This window comes from Schistosoma haematobium, chromosome 1 (assembly GCF_000699445.3).
Source record: "Schistosoma haematobium chromosome 1, whole genome shotgun sequence".
In the NCBI taxonomy this organism is placed as follows: Eukaryota; Metazoa; Platyhelminthes; class Trematoda; order Strigeidida; family Schistosomatidae; genus Schistosoma; species Schistosoma haematobium.
Window position 1 is genome coordinate 32,055,631 of NC_067196.1, and position 24,105 is coordinate 32,079,735.

General features: G+C 38.3%; 1 protein-coding gene across 1 annotated transcript in view; it reads right to left on the bottom strand.

Annotated features, from left to right (window-relative positions):
• Nucleotides 1-59: 59 nt before the first annotated feature.
• PLD3 (5'-3' exonuclease pld3) overlaps nucleotides 60-24,105 on the bottom strand; it is a 34,116-nt gene continuing 10,070 nt past the window's right edge. Inside the window, exons 6-9 of the mRNA XM_051215953.1 lie at nucleotides 22,505-22,653; nucleotides 16,782-16,944; nucleotides 11,871-11,973; nucleotides 60-2,147 (exon numbers count right to left, since the gene is read on the bottom strand). Coding sequence (XP_051073733.1) covers nucleotides 1,942-2,147; nucleotides 11,871-11,973; nucleotides 16,782-16,944; nucleotides 22,505-22,653 — 621 coding nt within the window. The 3' untranslated portion in view covers nucleotides 60-1,941. The remainder of the gene's footprint in view (nucleotides 2,148-11,870; nucleotides 11,974-16,781; nucleotides 16,945-22,504; nucleotides 22,654-24,105) is intronic.

Sequence of the window (24,105 nt, forward strand, 5' to 3'; positions counted from 1 at the left end):
ATTGAAATTTAAATAATTCCAAAGTTTCGTCCAGCTAACTTGTCTGGACTTCTTCAGGGTAATAATCAAAATCATTAAATAAATATGTAGCTCTTTAACAATAATAACTATACTGTGTTACACCAATCAAATTTGGATGTTGATTTTTGTAAAATAGGATAAAATGAGTCAGTTAACTACAATTCATGTGGGAAATTCAACTACATGGAAATAATTAACTGAATAACAAATTGTTTGTGTGTGAGTGTGTAGGTATGTATGTGTGAGATTAATTATTGATGTTCTGTGTTGATTATGTTATATATGAAGGAAAAAATAAATAAAAGTGCAAGTTCAAGGTTGATAAATACCTAATTGTATAGCTAAAAACTTATTGAAATCAGTCAAAAATAACGATACATGTGGAATAAACAGGTTGAATAAAGATAGGTTTCAAATTACTTGTCATAACGAAATTTGCCAGGTAGTCGACAGTTGAATGCCATCTTTTCGGTTCAGGCTGTTCTTGTTCGCCCATATATACAGCGCTTCTGCTGTCAATTTTTCTTTATGGGTGTTAAAACCTTTCTGAAGTATTTTGGTCACTTCAAAATTAATCTTTTGTCCTGTTTCTAATGCATGTAACGCTATCACAGACTTATTCTCAAGTTTCTTCAAATCAACCGACGTGTTCTTTTATAACTTGTGTTATTGTTATGTCCCGATACGAATAATGAATGGTAACTTTTGGGATCCATTTATGGACAAATACTATGCGCATATTTTTATAGTATAATTCTTAAGTAACTAAACTGTTCATATTCATGTCCATCTTATCATGAGCTTTATTTTGACCTATGAACTATTATTATACGATTTACCATTCTTGAGTTATGGCCTGTCTATTAATTACTACCTCCCTCATTCACAGCCACATTTGGCTAATTCTTGTACAAATGTTGTTTCATATTTTATGGTACGCTGTGGTTTGTCTGGTTGGTATATAAACCCAGTATGCTTGAAATAAATGATTCATATCGCAGAGGCTGAGGTTGGTGTTCTGGAGTTAACTGACTGAGCTAGGAGGATGCAGGACCAATCAAGACACTAGAGTGCTCGCACGGGTTTCATGCGTCACTGGCCCGGTCGATAATTCACTGCTCTCTGCTTCGCGATATCATTACGTTATACAATAAACAGGGCACACAGGTCATAAGTTATAACAGTTATTATGTGGCTTACGATGCAATATATCACCAGTCAACTAAACTGTAAATGAAGTTTTAGTTGATCAGCCTCAATTAAGTTTATAAATGTAATTAAACCGTACTGTTTATGTGAGTGTTAGTCTATAGATCAAATTACATAAAGGTTGAAATGTATAAAATCAAATTATTAAGCCACTCAGTCATATAAATTTTGATGGGAATCTTATCCAAACACATAGTACTCAAGTCATACTAAACTTAGCACCGTGCCACGTTTAACTAGTCAAACGTCGAAAGAACAGAACGAGTCCATTTGCCAGTTTCGATAACTTGAATTTAAATACAAAGAATATCTACAGTGAAATAGACATTATGAAGCTAGACCAGTAAGTCTACTTTATTTAAATTAAAAATAATTGTTAGGATTCAACTACGAACGAATATATCTGGACATGATAAGAAATATCATATGATGACGATGTTTATGGTTTGTTTAAAATAAACTATAAATTAGATGAATGCATTCTTAAGCTATTTATAAATCCTCAATCATATCAGCAGTTCTATTCGGAATCACAAGATGAGATCAAAAAACAAGGATCATGTGCATTTAAATAGGAATAAGACGAAAAAGTTTTGAACGATTATTTTATCTTAAAAAAAACACAACATTAATCTTACATTTATCAGTTTAGTGTTTATAAATAATAAGAATTTATTCCATTGATAAGAGTAAATTCTATAAGAAAATTATTTAAAGTTCATTGGTAAACTCTGAATTCCAATCTCGAAAGAAAACGTTTTCCAATTGTTTTCTGATAGATACAGGTTTCGGTAAACAAAATTCACTATGATCCGTATTTTCTTGATTTAAGTCATTTGAAGTATGATTTCCTTCTTCATAAACGAAAGCGACACCACCCGTATAAAGGAAGTAATCACCGGACCAATTAGAAGTACCTAAACAGATTTATAAAAATAATTTATTTATTGTCGATTGCAACGCCCCCCGAATGCCCTGGTACGGCCGAGAGTGGGGAGAGTCCGCTCTCCCTCTCGAAATACTCTCACACGGCCACGCGTATACAGCCTCTGCCAGGGAAGTCCTACTCATTGCCTTCTTGTGGCAGGGGTGTTGTTTACGAAAATGAGAGGACGAAAAGCGAATGTCACGCGCTTTACCCGGATTCCAAACCAATGGTGCACATGGGCTCCAGTATCCTGCGGGAGCAAATGGCGTATGAACCAATCGTTGGTCACCGGCTACCATGGGATTGCATCTCCTTACGATGCTCCACTGCCTTGTGGATCAGACCTTTAGGTCGAAGGCTCGGGGTGTGGCCCCTCAGATAACCACCTGCTTCGGTTTGGGCACCCGGGAAGTATCACAGCCCACACACAAATGATGAACTTTTTATGTCTATGGAAATTACTTTTCTCGCTTCGAAAAACAACCAATTGATTCAAATTATTATCATTACAATTATTGTCATTATTAATACTATTATTATTATTACTATTATTGTCATTATAATAATAATTATTATTATTGTTATTATTATTATTTTCCACATTATTTACCCTCTTTTATACTTATACAGCGGCTCGTCTTTGGTGGAAATTCGACTCTATCTCAACGTTCTCGAGTCACTGTCCGGTTGAAAATTGTATGTTACCACCGAATACGAGGACTGAAGCAGTTTATCTGAAACCACGTGCACCATTCAAACTGGCTGCCTTCAACGTTCGCACACTTATGCAGGTCGAACAACAGATAGGGCTGGTTATGTCTTTAGAAAGTCTTAATATTGATGTTTGTTGTTTATCCGAGACCCGTATTCAAGACCCTGGTGAAGTACTACAAATTCGATCTCCATCTGTCGCTTCAAAAAGCTTGTTTTACGTGCGCTTACCGGGGACCCTGTGGCATCTTCGTCTGGCCTTGCTGGCGTTGGTGTCGCACTAAGCGCTAGAGCTGAGGCAGCACTAGTCGATTGGATCCCCATTAACAGTCGGTTATGTGCTGTTAGATTAGAGAGTTCCATCAAAGTGAGAAGAAATCGGCGTGAGAAACGATGTCTCTTCGTCATCTCCGCCTATGCCCCGACAGATTGCAGCCCGGATGCAATCAAGGATGAGTTTTACCACCAGTTATCTTTTCTTCTCCAGAAAGTGCGTTCGACAGATATTGTAGTACTAGCCTGAGACGTGAATGCTCGGGTCGGGCGGCTAGGCACAGAAGAGAGTCGTTTAGGTGGCCGATGGGGACCTGTTAGTCGCAGGACAGATAACGGGGACCGTCTACTGCAACTTTGCACAGACCACAACCTGTTTCTGTCTAGCACTAACTTTCGGCACAGTCATCGCCGATGTGCCACCTGGCGTCCTCCCTCTGCATCTCAAGCCTGGACTCAGATTGATCACATCGCGATCAGCTACCGCTGTGTGTACAAGACCGCCGCTCCTTTTGGAGTACCTATCTGGACTCTGATCATGCCTTGGTCTGCGTCAATCTTGCCTTACTTTTCAGTGGACAACGAAGTGACCACCATCAACGGATTGATGTTAGCAAGTTGGTTGCAACTTCTGTTGCTAGTAAGTATCGAATCGAGCTAGCCTCTAGGCTAGCTACCATACCACCGAAAAGTATAGATGAGCATTGGTTGCAATTGCATGACGCCATGAAAATGGCGGGTACAGTCAGTTGTGGGTTCGCGAAACGTCCCGCTTTTAAGCACTGGGTTTCTTGTGGTTCCTTACAACTCATTGAAGCCCGTCGGTCTACTCCGGGTGACCGTGAGTTTGACCACAAACGAAGGTTGTTACGTAGTGAAATTGGACAAAGCTTGCGTAAGGACAGAGAAGCCTGGTGGTCTGAGCGTGCTAATGAGCTGGAAGCAGCAGCTGCATCTGGTAATTACCGAAAGCTCTTCCAACTCGTCCGAGCCACTGGCAGCAAGAAGTCTGGTGTGAGTGAAACAATCTGCGAGGATGATGAGATGCCAATCACTAACATCCATCGACGTCTTGGACAATGGGCTGAATTTTTCGAAGGGCAGTTCAACTGGCCTGCTGCTCTGGCAACATCGATTAAACTATCCTGCCCTCCATAACCGGTGACAACTGATCCACCAAATGACGCGGGAGTCCGCAAGGAACTCTAACTCTTGGAACGCCACAAATCACCGGGCCCAGATGACTTGCCTCTGGCTCTTTTTAAAGATGGTGCTAACTTACTGACTAGGGAATTGACGACGTTGTTCACAAAGGTTTGGGAGCTAGAGAGTGTACCAACGTCATGGAATGAGTCGATAGTTGTCCCTATCTTTAAAAGGGTTCACGTTGTTCCTGTAACAACTATCGGGGGATAAGTCTACTTCCGATTGCGTCCAAGCTATTGGCTTCCTTCATACTTCGTAGGTTGTTCAAAACCCGAGAAACATTGGCTCGCGAGGAACAGGCTGGGTTTCGTTCTGGTCGAGGATGTATTGATCATATCTTCACCCTCCGCCAAATGTTAGAACACCGTCATACTCGTCAAAGGCCAACAATCGTAGTGTATCTTGACATCAGGGCTACCTTCGATTCGTTGGATAGGACTGTTCTCTGGGATTGTTTATTGAAGAAGGGTGTGTCTGAGAAGTTTATTAACATTCTAAAAGCCCTATATAAAAACACCTCAGGCAGAGTGAGGGCATACAACCACCTTTCTCCATTGTTCTATTCGAGCAGTGGGGTTAGGCAGGGTTACCCAATCTCACCATTCCTCTTCAACTTCGCCATCGATGACATTCTAGAAACAGCTCTGATGAATGTAAGTAATGGTGGTGTGGATCTGTTGCCTGGAGAAAGACTTCTCGACCTTGAGTATGCGGATGATATTGTCTTACTGTGCGATAATGCCCAAGCCATGCAATCCTAATTTAATCAGTTGGCAATCAGTGTCCGTAAGTATGGTATGTGCTTTGCACCTTCGAAGTGCAAAGTACTTCCACAAGACTGGCAGGATTCCAATCCTGTACTCACCCTGGATGGTGAGCAGATAGAAGTAGTCGAGAAGTTCGTGTATCTAGGTAGCTGCATAAGTGCTGGTGGTGGCGTGAGTGCTGAGATCAATGCATGTATAGTGAAAGTCAGAGCGGCTTATGCCAATCTGGGCCACCTTTGGCGCTTCCGTGATGTTATTCTGGCTGTAAAAGGTCGGATTTACAACGCGTCGGTGAGAGCAGTTCTGCTCTATGCTTGTGAAACCTGGCCTCTCCGAGTTGAGGACGTTAGACGACTCTCTGTGTTCGATCATCGCTGTCTCCGAAGGATTGCTGACATTCAGTGGCAACACCATGTCAGTAATGCAAAGGTTCGGCATCGTGTGTTCGAGCACAGAGATGATAATTCAATTGGTGTCACCATCTTGAAATACCGACTTCGGTGGCTTGGGCATGTTCTCCGAATGTCATCCCAGAGAATTCCACGTCGTGCATTATTTGCCGACTCTGGGACTGGTTGGAAGAAGCGGAGAGGTGGTCAGTGCATGACATGGTGTCGTGGCATGAAAGAAAGCTGCGAAGGACTGGCTTGTGTCGGTCCTTCTCGACTCCCTGGTTGGGGTCCGAGAGATGGTACGACACAGTGGCTAGAAACCTTATCAGATATGGCTCAGAATAGAAGCCAGTGGCGATCCTGCTGTAACCTTCTTTTACTTTCTTCATAAAAAGTGGTTGTATCTCCCTTACCTGAAAGATTTCTTCTGATTGTACCTCGTTACTACCACACTACCTTACATCAATCTCTTCGTTATTGTTCTCTTTTTCTTTTGCGCTCCTTAATTTTTTTTCTATTTCTCTTCGCATTCTCATTGTTTTGTGTGGCGCATATATATTGGCGCTCTCTTGTACCAAGATTTATGTGTTCAAATAAATAAATAAATAAATAAAATTGCAACAGGTGTTTATGTGTGGTTTTATAGACAAATAAGTATCATTAAGAACTGTTAATGAACTTAATCAGCAACTGGTATTCGTAAAATGTATTTATTTAGAATTGAATTTATCAGGTGTAACCATACAAAAAAGTTTTCATCTTGCTTTGCACATAACTATTTAAGTTTTATTTATTTATTTAAACACATAAATATTGGTATAAGAGGGCACCAAATATATATATGCGCCACACAAAACAATGAAAATATGAAGAGAAGGAAAAAAAAAGTAAGGAGCGTAAAAAAACGATACCGAACAGATTAGTGTTAGGTAGTGTAATAATAATAATGGGGGAAACAGAAACGTACACTCAGAAGAGATCTTTCAGTTAAGGAAGAAGCAACCACTTTTTATGAAGAAAGTAAAAGGTTACAACAGGATCGCCACTGGCTTCTATTCTGAGCCATATCTGATAACGTCTCTACTCGAGAACGTTTAGATAGAACCGAATTTCCACCATAGATGAGCTGCTGTATATGTCGAAAAATAAGGATAGAGAGAGTAGGAATAAAAGAGAGTGAATAAATGATGTAGTAAATAATAACAATAGTAGTAATAATAATGTGAATCGTTTGATTAATAGTTGAAGCAGGAAAAGTATTTTCCATAATTATCGACAGTTCATCATATTTGTGTGCGGGCTGTGATACTGCTCGGGTGCCCAGACCGAAGCAGGTGGTTATCTGAGGGGGCCACACCCCGAGCCTTCGACCTAAAGGTCTGATCCACAAGGCAGTGGAGCATCGTAAGGAGATGCAATCCCATGGTAGCCGGTGACCAACGATTGGTTCATACGCCATTTGTTCCCGCAGGATACTGGAGCTCATGTGCACCATTGGTTTGGAATCCGGGTAAAGCGCGTGACATTCGCTTTTCGTCCTCTCATTTTCGTAAACAACACCCCTGCCACAAGAAGGCAATGAGTAGGACTTCCCTGGCAGAGGCTGTATACGCGTGGCCGTGTGAGAGTATTTCGAGTGGGAGGGCGAACCCACCCCACTCTCGGCCATACCAGGGCATCTAGTATGTGATGATTAATTAAACTAACAAGACAGTGAACTCATGATAGATGTATAAAGTTCCGAACGTATAACCCATTTTTAAGATCAATATGTCTTCTCTTCGTTATAAATTATAGTTATACAAACAAACACATCATTAATTCCAACAATAATCTCAATATGGACATGTTCAACGAAATTCAATTTCGTTTTAGTCATTGACTTATCCTCGTTCAAAGGACACCCCATGTGAGTGAGTTTAAATCACCACATATGTTTAAGCAAAATGGGAATCGGTTGTCAAACTATGACGTCATTTTGTGACAGCTGCTACGATAGCTTAGGTGAACTTTACGTATGGCATTCCACCAGCTTCTGTACAAATAACTACGAGACTGGCTGGTAGGAATATGGAGATTAATAGTTAATGACACATTGTAGTCACATAAAAAATGATTATATTACGTTACTAAGTTACTTACGCTTGTTAGCCCTCGTAGAGAAGCACAGGCCGACCACCAGCATTCTCCATCCAACTTAGTCCTGGACAATCCTTCCCACCTATTTCCAGTTGCTATTCATTCTTTTCATGTCTGGCTCAAACTCCCTGCACAATGTGTTCCTTAGTCTTCTTCCTTTCCTTTTCAGGATTACAGGTTAGGGCTTGTCTCAGTACAATTTGATGATATCCACAATGTATTTCCTATTCACATCCAGCGTCACTTTCTAATTTCCTCGTCAGATGGAAGCTGGTTTGTTCTCTCACACAGTAGGCTGTTGCTGATGGTATCCGACCAAAGGACATTGAGTATCTTGTGTAGACAATCGTTTACAAATACTTGCACTATATTGGTGGTGGTGCTGGCAGTTCTCCAAGTTTCAGCTCAGTTCAGTAGAACTGTGTTGACGTTTTTACTGAGGATTATGACATTGATTCTGACTGACATTTGTTTTGAGTTTCATATGTTCTTCAGCTGTAGGAATGTTGCCCTTATTTTGCCAATACTTACTTTTACGTCTGCATCAGATCCTCATTGTTAATTGACGATGTTGTTGACCAGGTACGTGAAAGTTTTCACCTCTTTCAGAGCTTCTCCATCAAGTGTGATTGGGTTAGTGTTCTTTGTGTTATATTTGAAGATCTTAATTTTTCCTTTGCTCTTCCTCCCAAAACTTTCAGAATAGAACATGGAGCATGTTTGCAGTTGATTCTGTCTGATTTTATTGCTTCGGCTGGTATATTGTCTGGTCCTGCTACTTTATCACTCTTGATTTGTTTGATGACCACCCTGATTTGTTCTATCGTTGATAGAGTGACATCTATAGGAAAGTTTGTGTATGGTGCTCCGATATCCAAGGAAGCTGACCTATTCAAGAGTTCCTCAGAGTGTTCTATCCACCTGTTCCTTTGTTCTTGAATTTCAGTGATTAGCTTGCCTGCTTTGTTCTTGATTATTTGTTCTGCTTTACTATATTTTCCTGCCAGTTTCTTCGTTGTTTCATATTTCCTTCTCTTGCAGCTTTTCCTGCTGTTACTGATAGGTGTTCCGCGTGCTTCCTCTTATCAAATCTTACGTTCCAACTCACTCAATTGTTTGCATCTGTACATTTAGTCTGTGTCTTGACCTTTTATGCTCTTATTCGGCTGTTGATAATTGCTGTCTTCTTTTTTTGAATCCTACCCAGTTAATCAGCAGTGATCCATTCTTTATGATGGTGTTTCTTTAGACCCAGAACCTCTTGACACGTTGAAGTTAATACTTCTTTGATACCTTTCCATTTGTCCTCTATAGTAGTTTCTTCTTCCTTCAGTAGATCCTGTAAGGCTTGGAACTTGTTGTTGAGAGTTATCTTGAATTCGTTGAGTTTGTTAGTACCTCGAAGGAAGGCTGTATTGAACCTTTGTAGTGCTGTTTGTCCACTTGCCCAGTTCTTGTTTATCTTCAGTTTTAAATTGGCCACAACTAGATGGTGATATGAAGCTATATCAGCTCCTCTCCTGGTTCTCACATCTTCCATTGTCCTTCGGAATGTTTTATTGATGCAGATATGATCTATTTGGTTCTCTGTAGTGTGGTCCGGTGAGATCTATGTAGCTTTGTGTATACGTTTGTGTGGAAATATTGTGCCACCTATGACCAATTTGTTGAATGCACACAAGTTTCCAAATCTGTCACCATTTTCATTCCTTTCTCCTAGTCCATGTCGTCCCATGATATTTTCATCCCCCATGTCATCCATTACGACTATGGAGTTCAGGTCTCCTATCGGGATTGTCATGTCCTTTTCTGATCACTTCTCTATGATCGATTGCAGTATCACGTAGAACTGATCTTCATCGTCGTCATCGCTATCACTGGTGGGTGCATAAAAGTGGATAACATTCATTGTGATTCCCTTCTTCTTTGTTTTAAAGGATGCTTTGATGATTCTGAATCGATGAGATTCCCATCCAATAAGTGCTTTTCGCGCTTGTTTGGACAGCATCAGAGCAACTCCCTGAGCGTGCTGAGCCAATTATTTGTTTTGTTATTTCCATTTGAATAAGAATGTGTTTTAATAATCGTGTTATCACTCTTATAGATTCATGTTCGAACATGCTTGTAGACAACGGTAACTTTTTGCTAATACGTTATTCGTCTAGTGATATTTAGCACATAATTCAATCACACTTAAACCAATCACTATTGTTTTGATATTTATATTCATACACTTAAAATTTATCTTTAGGGTTAAAGAACAGAAGTCATGATTTGATAACGATAAAATCAGTTATTTCAGTTTTGCTTTTACTGTTATTTTATGAATTCAAACAACGTGATTTATTATTATATCTAAAAGTTCACCTCATGTGAGTGAACTGTATACCAAATCATAGTTGTGTACAAACAAGCCAAAAGTGGCTATGAAAACGGGCCATCTGTTAATAACTGATCAGCAGTAAATTAAGAATAATAAGACAATAATAGCTAATGAGTCAAACGGAAGCTTACAATAAACAGAATATAGAAACATAGTTATTCTAATACTTAGTAATGATGGAAAACAAATCAAAGCAGTACTATGATGTAAATCAGTCCCCTATGATTACACTTTTTTCGATATTCCCATCGTCACAACAAAAATAACCCATTACATTATTACTTATTTATTTTAACACATAGATATTGGTACAAGGAGGCACCAAATACATATGCACCACACAAATCTCATTTGATACGTGTGAAGGCTGTGATACTGCCCGGGTGCCCAGACCGCGTGGTCTAACTCATTACAAGGGAAGTATTGTCTCACATTGTGGATATAGCGAATATAGTCGAAAAAAGTTCAGCATACACAATCGTTATAGATTAGTAGTTTCTGTGTCTTTGTTTATAAAACATTGTAAAGATAGTAGCAGTTCTAATTTTACTGCCATATTTATGAGTACAAAACTATTTGTCCAGTTATTTTCCCACCCACGGCCTTCAACTACTGCTGGATCATTATAAAAACCAGTTTATATTCAAATCACATTTATAACTGTAAATACTATACTCATGCATAGTTTTAAGTAATTAATCTCGATTTTAATTTAACTTGTGTTTATATCATTGGTATAACGGATTTTTGAAATGTTTTTTCTCTCTCACTCGTATAATGCAGTAATAACTTAATAAGACTAATCACGGCATACCAGAACCATGATTCACGACCCACTAGATAATATTTAATTCAATACAATTACCAGTAGTCACATTCAGTGAGTCAAGAGGAGAAATCAATGACAGGAAGGGAAAACATATATTTAATAGTCTGTAGGCTGTGGCTTTTGTCCACGCTCAACGATCAATCATATCCTACAAGTGTATTACGTGCTTCTGTGGATAGCATCAGAGAAACTCCGAGTGTGGGGAGCAATTACTTCTTCGTGACCAGAATATATCAGCATCTCTCTTGAATCTATCCTTTTCTGTCCAGTTTAGGTCCAATGGGTTTCACTAATTTCGAGAACCACCAAGTTGTATCTCTCATTTCCGCAGCTATTTGATTGGGCCTATCGAGCTCCCACATTGTCTGAACATTCCATGTACCTATACTAATTGTTGCTCTGGATGATGTAGAAGGGGAATCGGCCTCATGGATTCCGAAGAATTTCAGCCTTCACCGTGAGTCCTCATAATTCTCCCGAAAAAATATCCTTGAACTTGGAGGGCTGGTTAGTGATTCTCTAGTAAGGTTGTTTTCTACGGATGGGGTAGCTGACCCGATGCCCAACTCTCCTCCGTTACCCGGGGTTAGGACCGGCAGTAACCCTAGAAGAACTACAGGCAGGTTTTTTTTATTTATAACTCAGCTTCTTAAGTAGAATCTAAATAATTGTGTCTCAACATTGAAGGTAATCGTGACAAAGTTGAATTTACCTATTTACTAAATAACTGCACACATCAGTCAAGTATATCTTTTATGTGAAAAAAAAGTATGCTTTCTCAGAGAAACGAACCAGAATCAACTGATACTGTGATCGGAACTATTGTAATGGTGACCGGCGGTTTTGATTATTCTTTGGGAGCTGAACTGATAAGCTCATTTAGTACTTTCATGTACTTACGATATATATATAGGATAGGAATTTACTGTTAATATATCAACACATTCTTATGCAAACTTGATCGATTTGACCCACTAACTATTATTATTTTTTCATTCTGCAAAATACTTACCTATGTAAGCTGTTTTATCGGTTACCATATATTTATTATGATTCACACGAGCATATGGCATTCTTTTTTGTGTGTCAGTATACGAAGGTACAACAAAGTAACGCTGTTAAAAAGTGCAAAAAATACAACAAATAAGACAACAACCTAATTCAAAAATAATCTAGTAAATACTATAATGTCAGTTTTTATTACGGATTAAAATCAAGTAAAGTACTTATGAAAATCAGGAATAACTGGACATCTGGTTCAGGCTAGTTTAGGAAACCTAATCAGTCAGTATTCACAGTTTCACAATGGATTGAATCTACACAACATCGGTCACGTAGAGAACACCAAACAATGGGAATGTAGATTTATAAAACAAACCATTTCATTTTGATTTGATGCCATTCAGAACCACATCCAATCAACAAGTAACAAGTTCAAATGTTAAGCGACTTCTCCAGAAATGAAGAGTCAGTAGCTTTATGATTTCACTCAATTCATAATATGGTAAATTCAGTATCTGAAAATATTAGAGAGTATATGGAATAATTGCAGGAAGGGGCTACTCTACACGTATCTAGCCAAAAATTAACCCATAATACTATAAACAGTTAACTCCGCCTGTAGCTCTACCAGAGCTACTGCCGGTCCCAAGCCCGGGTAAAGGAGGAGGGTTGGGCATGGGGTTAGCGTCCCCATCCCGTAGAAAGCTAACTCGCTGAAAAACGCTTACCGGAAAAAATAATTCAAACCATTTAAACTCTGCCCTGAGAGTTAGAAGGTCTTCATTTAGAAGAATTATGACGCTTCATGGTGAAAGCCGAGTTTCTTCGGAAGCCACGAGGCCGATGCCCCTTCTAACAACCAGAGCAAAAATTTTTATAGGTACATGGAACATCCGAACAATGTGGGAGACCGGGAAGACCAGTCAAATAGCAACGGAAACGAGGAGATACAACTTAGCAGTACTGGGAATTAGCGAAACCCACTGGACCCAAGCTGGACAGAAAAGGCTAGCTACGGGAGAGATGCTGCTGTACTCCGGTCACGAAGAGGAAAATCCTCAACACACTCAGGGAGTTGCTCTAATGCTGTCCAAAATAGAACGAAATGCACTTGTAGGATAGGAATCTCACCGATCCAGAATCATCAAAGCATCATTCAAAACAAAGAAGGAGGGGATCACAATGAATATCATCCAATGTTATGCACCCGCCAACGACAGCAACGACGACATCAAAGATCAATTCTACGAGCGGCTGCAGTCAATCATAGAGAAGTGCCCAAGAAAGGACCTCATCATTCTGATGGGAGATATAAACGCCAAAGTTGGAATTGACAACACTGGATATGAAGATATCATGGGACGACATTGACTGGTTGAGAGAAACGAAAATGGAGAAAGATTTGCAGATCTGTGTGCATTCAACAAACTGGTCATAGGTGGCACAATATTTCCACACAAAGTGACATAGATCTCACCGGACCACACTACAGAGAACCAAATAGATCATATCTGCATCAATAAAACATTCCGAAGGACAATGGAAGATGTGAGAACCAGGAGAGGAGCTGATATAGCTTCATATCACCATCTAGTTGTGGCCAATTTAAAACTGAAGATAAACAAGAACTGGGCAAGTGGACAAACAGCACTACAAAGGTTCAATACAGCCTTCCTTCGAGGTACTAACAAACTCAACGAATTCAAGATAACTCTCAACAACAAGTTCCAAGCCTTACAGGATCTACTGAAGGAAGAAGAAACTACTATAGAGGACAAATGGAAAGGTATCAAAGAAGTATTAACTTCAACGTGTCAAGAGGTTCTGGGTCTAAAGAAACACCATCATAAAGAATGGATCTCTATAGAAACACTGGACAAGATCAAAGAAAGGAAGAACAAGAAGACGGCAATTACCAACAGCCGAACACGAGCAGAGAAAGTCCAAGCACAAGCTGAATACATAGAAGCAAACAAGCAAGTGAAGAGGAGCATTAGAGCCGACAGGAAGAAATAAGTGAAAAAATTAGCAACGACGGTAGAAAAAGCGGAAAGAGAAGGAAATATGAAACAGCTTTACGATACAACGAAGAAACTAGCAGGTCAATACAATAAACCAGAGAGACCGGTCAAGGCCAAAGAAGGCAGGCCAATCACTGAAATTCAACAACAGATGAACAGATGGGTAGAATACTTCGAGGAACTCCTGAATAGGCCGGCTCCAATGAATCTACCGGACATCGAAGCAGCGCACACAGATCTTATGTATGTCACTTCATTAACGACAGAACAAATCAGGATGGTCATCAAATAAATCAAGAGCGGGAAATCAGCAGGACCCGACAATATGCCAGCTGAAGCACTAAAGTCGGACAGAGAATCAACTGCAAACATGCACCACGTTCTATTCAGAAAGATCTGTGAGGAAGAACAAGTGTCGAAAGACTGCGAAGAAGGATACCTCATCAAGATACCAAAGAAAGATCTGGGCAAATGTGAGAACTATGTAGACAGCACACTACTATCAATACCAGGAAAAGTTTTCAACAGTGTTGCTGACCCAGAAAGATTCAGTAGACGCTCAGCTTCGAAATCAACAAGCTGGATTCCATATGCATCGGTTGTGCACAGACCAAATCGCGACACTATGGATCATCATCGAACAACCAATTGAGTGGAACTCGTCACTGTACATCAACTTCATTGATTATGAAAAGGCATTTGACAGCGTGGATAGGAGAACGTTATGGAAACTTCTTCGACACTACGGAGTTCCTGAGAATATCGTCAACATCATACGGAACTCATACAACGGACTACAGTGCAAGGTCGTGCATGGAGGACAGCTGACAGACGCATTCCAAGTAAGAACCGGAGTCAGACAAGGCTGTCTACTCTCACCCTTCCTCTTTCTTCTGGTGGTCGACTGGATTATGAAGACCGCGACATCTGAGGGAAAACACGGCATACAATGGACAGCTCAGAATCCATTCGACGACTTGGACTTCACAGATGACCTAGCCCTCCTATCGCATACACATGAACAAATGCAGATACAGACAGCCAATGTAGCAGCAGTCTCTGCATCAGTAGGCCTCAGCATACACAAAAGGAAAACCAAGGTCCTCAAATTCAAAGTGGAGAACAGCAATCCAATCACTCTTGATGGCGAAACTCTGGGAGATGTAGAATCCTTCACGTACCTAGGATTCATCATCGATAAACAAGGGGGATCGGATGCAGACGTAAGGGCGAGGATCGGCAAAGCAACAACAGCATTCCCACAATTGAAGAACATATGGAACTCAAAACAACTGTCAACCAATATCAAAGTGAGAATCTTCAATACGAACGTCAAGGCAGTTCTACTGTATGGAGCTGAAACTTGGAGAACTACAACAACCATCATCAAAGAGGTACAAGTATTTATAAACAATTGTTTATTCAAGATACTCGATGTCCGTTGGCCGGATACAATCAGCAACAGCCTTTTGTGGGAGAGAACAAACCAGCTTCCAGCTGATGAGGAAATTAGGAAAAGACGATGGAAATGGACAGGACATACGTTACGCAAATCGTCAAACTGCATCACGAGGCAAGCCCTAACTTGGAATCCTGAAGGAAGGCGGAAAAGAGGAAGACAAAAGAACACTTTACGTCGGGAAATAAAAGCAGATATGGAAAGGATGAGTAACAACTGGAAGGAGCTGGAAAGGATTGCCCAGGACAGGGTTGGATGGAGAATGCTGGTGAGCGGCCCATGTTTCTTCATGAAGAGTAACAGGCGTAAGTAAGTAAGTAAGTAACTACAGAAAGTTATAGTTAAACACACTAATGACTCTATCTATTTAAAAGTAGTAGCCTGTAGATGTCAGGACTAAGAAATATCAAACACATATTTAATAAATGAGTCAACCTTACCCAAATTGTATATCTTTGCACTAATATTTAACGTTCATAAACACACATTTTTTGTGTACATGCCGACTGAATGCAATAAGTGACTATGTTATTGGTCTAGTATAATAATATTACATCTTTTCTCATTGTTCATATGACTTTAGCCCTGTCCATTAACACGTTACTAAATTGTCAATCAGAATGCCGACTTATAAGACCTTGTTCTTGTGCCAAACGCCAACCAACATTAGCAGCTTTGCGTCAGCTCTGAATCCTTAGTGGTCCTTCTCGCCTAGCCCTGTTCGTTGAGTCCACAATGCAATCTTAGCCTTCACTGTATGAATAGTATGTTTCAGACACATGTGGTTTATTTACAAGCAGACCAGACCGTATAACACCACAAAATAAGAGCACAATAATTATACAAGATCAAGACAAAAGTGGCTGTGAGGGTGAGAGACTGTAATTAATAGATTGGGGTTAACTTGAGAATAGTAAATCGTATAATAATAACCAATAGGTCAATTGAAGGCTCATAATAAAAGCTAAAGTATATATATATATATATATATATATATATATATATATATATATATTATATATATATATATATATATATATATATATATATATATATATATATACCAGAAGTTACCCATAATTTAATCTTTTTCGGATAGAACACCTGAGTTATGATGTATTCGATTATTTTAGAACTGCAGATGTGGACATGATTTCTATCAAACACTGTAAACAAGTATACGGTTTTCTAGTTTAATCTGTCAAGGTATTTAAAGCTATTGGTTTAAACGCCATCCTCAAAGTTTTACAGTTTCAGTAGTCTTCCACTTTTGTCAAGAGTATTTAGCGTCGTCTCAGAGCATCATATTCTGTGATCAGTGCTTTCTAATCTAAGCAAAAAATGATACATAATGAATGTGATTTTTATTACAGTTGAAAACACAATTTCAATAATGGTTAGTGGGGAAAATGAAAATACAAATCAATTCTCATTGACTTACAACACGAACTTGAGCCGATCGAACTCCACTGATTGCTCGTATGGAATTCAAAAAGTTCTCAGTAACCGACGAAGTATGTTTCCATTTGCTGATTAGTAAGCGTACTTCAACAGAACGGTCAATTGCAGCCTTACGCAACGCATTATCAATAACTGGCCAAAATCTATGATGTAAGTAAAGTATATATATATATATATATATATATATATATATATATATGCATTTTCAGTGAGCCAAAATAATTATTGAGATATTTTGTTACAATAGACTTCGTTAAAAGTGCTGACGTTTGAATGTAACACAGAGACAAATTAGTACAAGATGGTCTAAACCGTATAGTCTCGTGGCTTTTTTATACTTACAACTACTATCAACTTATAAAAATAGATCTAACTTTAATCTCCAGTTATATTCATATAAGAATTACAAGATTAAAAATGGGAACCATATAGACAAAAATTAAGTGTCTGCTCTCAAACAGTTAGCTATACGGTAGGAAGTACAAGCTTATGCAACTTATTAAAAATTTAACTCAGTGTAACCAAGTAAAATATCAATGGAAATGTATTCTAAATCTGTAGAAAGATAATAAGAACATGAGAGTTCATGACCAGTTCAATTACACACTGAGTAATGTTAATAGATACAGATCGTGTTTATTGAATTCTGTCGACCACGTTGTCATGTAGCCACTAGTCTAAGGGACTCGAAATCGAGTGCACTATATTTTGATATTATCGGTTGGAGGCAACTAGCAAGAAGTCCATAAGACTGGTTTTGTACTAGTTAACAGTTGGCTTTATGACGTGACTGGGATCTTATAGGTACTTATGTTCCTTGCCGGATTCAAACATAAGTCAACTTAGACTAGTGGTCACAGCGCAACTTGGTAGACAGGATTCGACCAGGATCAAGGAGTAGATAAGCATGTGATTGGCTATTTAGGGACCAGCCAATAAAAGTACCTAAGTTCTACATGAGGACGTCTCTGATGAATACTTTATGACGCCATTTCGAAACAAAATGAAAACATTAGTTATCCCAGGATTGCAGGTAGGTGTCTTTTTGATGAACGTGAACTAGTGGCTGTATCACCTTTGAAATTGACGTCCATATAGAGAGTATTAAGAACCTAATACATGAATTTGACGATTTGCAGATTCATTTTACGGAGTTTGGATAGAATCTAAAACTTATGAAAGTTCTTAGAAGTTAACTATGGATATACTGATACTTACTTCATCAGGTTTGATATGGGAACATATATGGAAGATTTTCTGAAACATCAAGATATTTCTATGACAGGAAACTAGATACAAACAGTTTTCTATTACTATACATCATGTTCTGAAGACTGAATCCAACAAGCCCTAATTCTAAACTACAATAATTGAACAAAGGTGATATAGATACAGACATCCTGAAGAGGAGAATCTTCGACTCTCAATAGAACGTTCTTCTCAGCAACCTTGTGATAAGTGCTTGCCAGCCGATCGATGTTTAATAAAAATATACAAAATAAACTCCCTCATTTGACCAATTCCATGTACTTTTATCAATTTAACTATTCATGTGGGGCCAGGTAAATAGTTCGTTCGGTGTGTATTTCATTCAAAATCATCTACAAGGTAAGTAGAAGGCTGTTAAAGACAGTGAACTTCCGTTTTCTTAGCATTACCGAAGCATTTGCTATACATCTGGGGAAACCAGAATTATGTATGAAAAAAGAACCTGTACAAACTCCTCTTGCCACAGTCTTAATCTCTCGTGATTGTTTTCTCCTATTACAGATATCTACTTCTATCCTATTTTCTTTATGGACCTTTTACTCCCACCTGATTTGGTTCTGTTTCTATGATCCTCCTGATTACAGTTCACCTCCCACTCAACATTTTGTCTTATCACGTTGAGCCTTCCCATTCCAATTATAATTTCTTTATCTACATGATGAATATTTAAGCTCTAAACAACATTATTATAAATTTCTTTAATAAAAATGTCTTCATTCCTTTGTTTATACTACCTCACTGTTATTACCATTATGATCATTTTGAAAAAATGAGTATATATTTTCGATTGCATAGGTGTGCAAATGAATTCGCCAAAAACGGAACTCTTCGCTAAACCAATCTTGCTTTATATTTCAATCGGCATATTTTTTATCAAACACGGAAACCATCAGTTCTTGATTGACTGTACAAGATTTTCTGTTTTGTGGATAGTTTTGTTGTCAGTTTAGTGTTCTGGGCATGAATATCGTTTTGTCGCTCGGTAATTTTATGAATTTCAACATCTTTTCTATTTCTCATCAAATAAAAATTATATATTAAGACGCACAAAAGAATATCTAACAATATATATGAAGAAATATAATCTTGATGATGTTGAGACTATAATGTATGGACGACCTTTGAGCGATATTAAAGGGACCTTGAGACAACATATCAACGATCAAAGGAGGGTTCTAAATTAGTATAAAGAATTAGGATTTAGAGTTAGAACTTACAATTAGGAATTAAAATAAGGGTTTTCATCATGGACTGACATCAACTATAATGTCAAAGTGTTATTTAATGGTTTGGGTGAATTAATTTTCTGTCAAAATCCAAGACTTGCTGTCCTTAATTTCATTGACTCGTCTGTAAATTATAGTCTCACCAAAATTCTTTTTATACTTGTTAGGACTAGAACAAAAAGTTTACGAGGATTGCACTTGGCCTCAATTTTGGTATATTTAGTCACTGAGTAACACATCTCGATAAACTAACCAAATATAAATCTTGCATTCATACAGTACAATTACATGTACCACGTTTTGCACTCGGTAACTCTCATCTAGATAAACTTTAAGACGGTGCCAAGTTAATGCACGCAGGAACTCACTGCTCTCATATGAACTACCTGAGTATTTAATTTCTTCGAAAACATCATCATCAAGCACATAGCGACCCATAAAACGAAATCCCAGAAAAGTCTCATCAACTTACCATCATGGTTGTGTGAACGCACAAATATCTGACAAATTTATAAGAGTTTCTATTATATTATCCGAAACTCCATCAAATGCACTGGTACAGTCGAAGGTGGGGAAAGTCCACTCTCTCTCCAAATGCGTATACAAACACTGACAGGGAAGTCCTACTCACTGTCTTTTCATGGCACGGGTATTCTTCATGAAATTGAGAGGATGGAAATCGAATATACGACGCTTTAACCGTGTTGGTGGATACGGAGGATCCACCTAGAAGAGTTGGAAAACACTGATTCAAAACAAATGGTGAACATGGCCTGCAGTATCTTGAAGGAACTAGTGACGTATGAACCTAAGTTGAATAATACCACCGACTACGAATACTTTACAATTGACTGATCACTGGGTGGTGATCAACGACATGTATGCCAGGTCCTTCTTGGTGCAGATCGATTCGAGCATCAGTCTCCTCAAGATTACAGGTACACCTTGCTGACGAGTGCCAAGTTGTACGAAACCTAGGTTCAGGGTTTCCTGTTGATTACCTGCAACCACCATCTTACTAGGATTATTGAACCGGTGTTTCTGAATCACGTATACCATTCAAACTGGTCTCCTTTAACTTTCGCATACTAATGTAGATCGGACAACATATATGGTTGACTATCTCTTTAGAAAGTCTCAACATCAAACGACGTCTTTTCGCCAACGCTACAATAGATTGCGACCCAGATCCTATCAAGGATTTTTTTAACCACTTAACTGTTCTTTTAAAGAAAGCTTGTTCGACGGATATTGTAGTACTAGCCGGAGACTTGAATGCTCAGACAGAACATCTAGGCATAGAAGAGAGTCATTTAGGTGGCCAATGGGACTTGTTAGCTGCAGGTAAGATGACGATGACCATCTACTACAACTGTACGCAGACTATAACTTATTTCTTGCTAGCACTAACTACCAGCACAGTCATCGCCGATGTGCCGCCTGGAGTCTACCCTCTACATCTTAAACCCGGACTCAGACCGATCACATCGCGATTAGCCACCGCCTGCGTGGTCGTGTACAAGACCGTCGCTCCTTCTGGAGTATCTGGAGTGGACAGAACACGGGTGGGGACAATCGAACGTATCTAACACAAAATTACAGGAATTGCTAATAAAATCTAACAATCATAAAGTAAATGCTTAATTAGCAAAATGTCCACCAGTTGTCTCAAAATGACTCAGACTTCATTGTTCTTGCATTTTCATACAAATTGCACCCTGTTTCCATTCTTTACTGTTCGATCCTCTTGTCTCTTTGCTGCCTGACCTCCTGTTCACGACTAACATCATATACTACTTGTGTCAATATAAGTAGCACACACCACATACCTATCTGTGCTCTGGTGATGCCCTTGTTTTCGCTAATCTTACCTTACGTTCCAGTCGCCAACACATTTTTTGTCCTAAATGGACCAGTGTCAGCCAAATTGGCTGCAGCTCCTGTTACAACTAAATATCAAACCAAGCTAGGTTCAAGGATAGCTACCATCCCACCGAAAAATATGGGTGAGCATTGGTTGCACTTGCATGACGCCATGAAAATGGCGACTAAAGTCTCTTGCGGCTTCACGAAATGTCCCGAATATAAGCATGGAATCCGAACTTAATCAGTTGGCAATCAGTGTCAGTAGGTATGGTATGTGCTTCGCACCTTCGAAATGCAAAGTACTTCCACAAGTCTGGTAGGATCCTAATCCTGTACTCACTCTGGGTAGTGAGCAGATAGAAGTAGTCGAGAAGTTCGTGTATCTGGGTAGCTGCATAAGTGCTGGTGGTGGCGTGAGTGATGAGATCGATTCACATCTGGTGAAAGCCAGAACGGCTTATGCCAATCTGGACCATCTTTGGCCCATTCGTGATGTAAGGCTGGCTGTATAAGGTCGGATCGCAACGTGTCGATGAGAACGGTTTCGCCGAATGCTTGTGAGACCTGGCCTCTACTAGTTGAGGGTGTTAGACGACTCAATATGTCTGATTATTATTGTCTTCGAAGGATTGTTGATGTCCAATGGCAACACCATGTTAGTAATGCCAAGGTTCGGCATCGTATGTTCAGGCACAGTGACGACAATTCAATTGGTATCGCCATCTTGAAACACTGATTTTGGTGGCATGGACATATTTTGTGAATGTCGTCACAGAGAATTCCATGTGCATTATTTGCCGACTTGGGAATGGTTGGGAAAAGAGGAGAGGTGGTTATTGCACGACATGGTGTCGTGGTATGAAAGAAAGCTGTACAGGATTTGGGTCTGTCGGTCCTTTACGACTCTCTGTTTGGAGTCCTAGAGATGGTGCAACACAGTGGCTTGAGACGTTATCAGACATGGCTCAGAATAGAGGTCAGTTGCGATCCTGCAGTAACTTTCTTTTACTTTCTTCCCAAAAGTGAACGTAACTTCTTTACCTAAAAAAACCCTTTCTGGTTGTATTTTTGCTACCTGAACTGTTTCTCCCATTGTTGTTATTATTATTGTCTTCATTATTTTACTCTCATATACTAATTTCTGTTCGTTTCTGCTCTTCTTTTTATTATACGCGCTTTACATTATCTCTTCACAACCTCATTGTTATTGTGTGGCTCAGATGTATTCGGTGCCCCTTGTACCAATTTTTATGTGTTTAAATAAATAAATAATCCAAAAACTCAGTCAAACTGTTTAGTTGTTCAATCAAAATTTATTGGGACATACACTGAGTGAACTTACTGTGAATGTATATTTTTATCATAATTTATGACTTCAGGCAGGAAATTCATAACAGATATATAAATAAATTTTTCCGCAGCATTTATAACGGAGAGTAGAGCATCTAAGTCATCATTTCGTCCAGGTGGGTTGAACGAAGAAGGAGAACTCTGATTTTTTAATGCAAAGGAAATTTATTAAATATTAACTAAATTCTATAGAGTTTACCACAGTAACTGGAGATATTATATGAGATCAAATTTATTATATTCTTTTTAAATATAAAACATTTTGACTTTAACGTGTTCTGTAAAGAGAATTCATTACAAGATTTATAATTCATGGTTAAATCTACTTTGAATCACTATAATGAAACTATAATATTTAATGTCATTGACAAAAGAATAGGTAAGTATGTGTGACCCTTAATCTTATTCCAGTAATATCGTATGATTGATTGTTATTGACTTAACTCGTGTTAGTGAACAACGGAATTAAATAAGTCAAATACGAGAATGAATTTTTAAATACATATGTTTTGTACACTCATTGATTTGAATAGACAATCAGAAGAACGAAGCGAAATGATGCGCGGTGAAGAAGGCGTGTGAGCCAACTCGATTCAATCAAACGTTAATCGATATATATATATATATATATATATATATATATAGCTGAACAAAAATAAGTTGCAGACATTTGATGAATAGGATAAGAAGTGTACACACATAAGCTCATATAAAATCAGTCAAGATTGATAAATAAATAATTAACAAGGTCAAAACGTGACTCAAGAAAAATGACTATATCAGTCTGTTCGAAAGCTACAATAAGTTATGTGGGCATAGCATAGTAATCGACACTACATGTATATTCCTTAATCCCAGTAAAATCTATCGAGTATTGTCATAATTTAAATATATTTACAATCCATAGATTAAGCTAGATAGTTCTGGTACATGATCTAATACTCCGAGAGCAATGATTAGCTAACAAAACAACCTGTTTAATATAATTTGTAAACCATCATTTAGGCTTTTTTTTTATTGATGATAAATGTTTGCCTTGGAATTTATTCTTTTTTTTTTACAGTATGAAATATATGACTTGGCGATTTCTTTTTAATAAAAAACAACTTTGTGCATATTCGTTAACCTTTGTTTACTAGTTTAATAAAAAATTATTCAATTTTTACAGAGTCCTTATAGTGTTTTCGTATTGAACAATGAACTTTGAGTCGAATTTAATACAAACTGAATATAATACGGTATTATTTTAATTTCAACCAAAACGGTTTACATAAACAAATACTTGTTAATTATTAAATAATAAAAAAACATTTCATAAGAAAAATCTGATATTATTATTATCAAGAATACACCTTATATTTGTATAAGAAGGTTTAAAAGTGTTTGTTTATTAAATAGTTATCCTTGACAATTCAATAGATGCCTGCCTAATAATGATGACAATTTAGTATATCAACTTGACTGTATCATCCCAGTTTTGTTAGACATAACTTTCATTTTGATGAAATATTTTGGAAAGTATTAATAGAAAATGTGGTCACGACTCAGTTTTATTCATGTATTAATGCACAAACAAAGTCAAATAATGATACC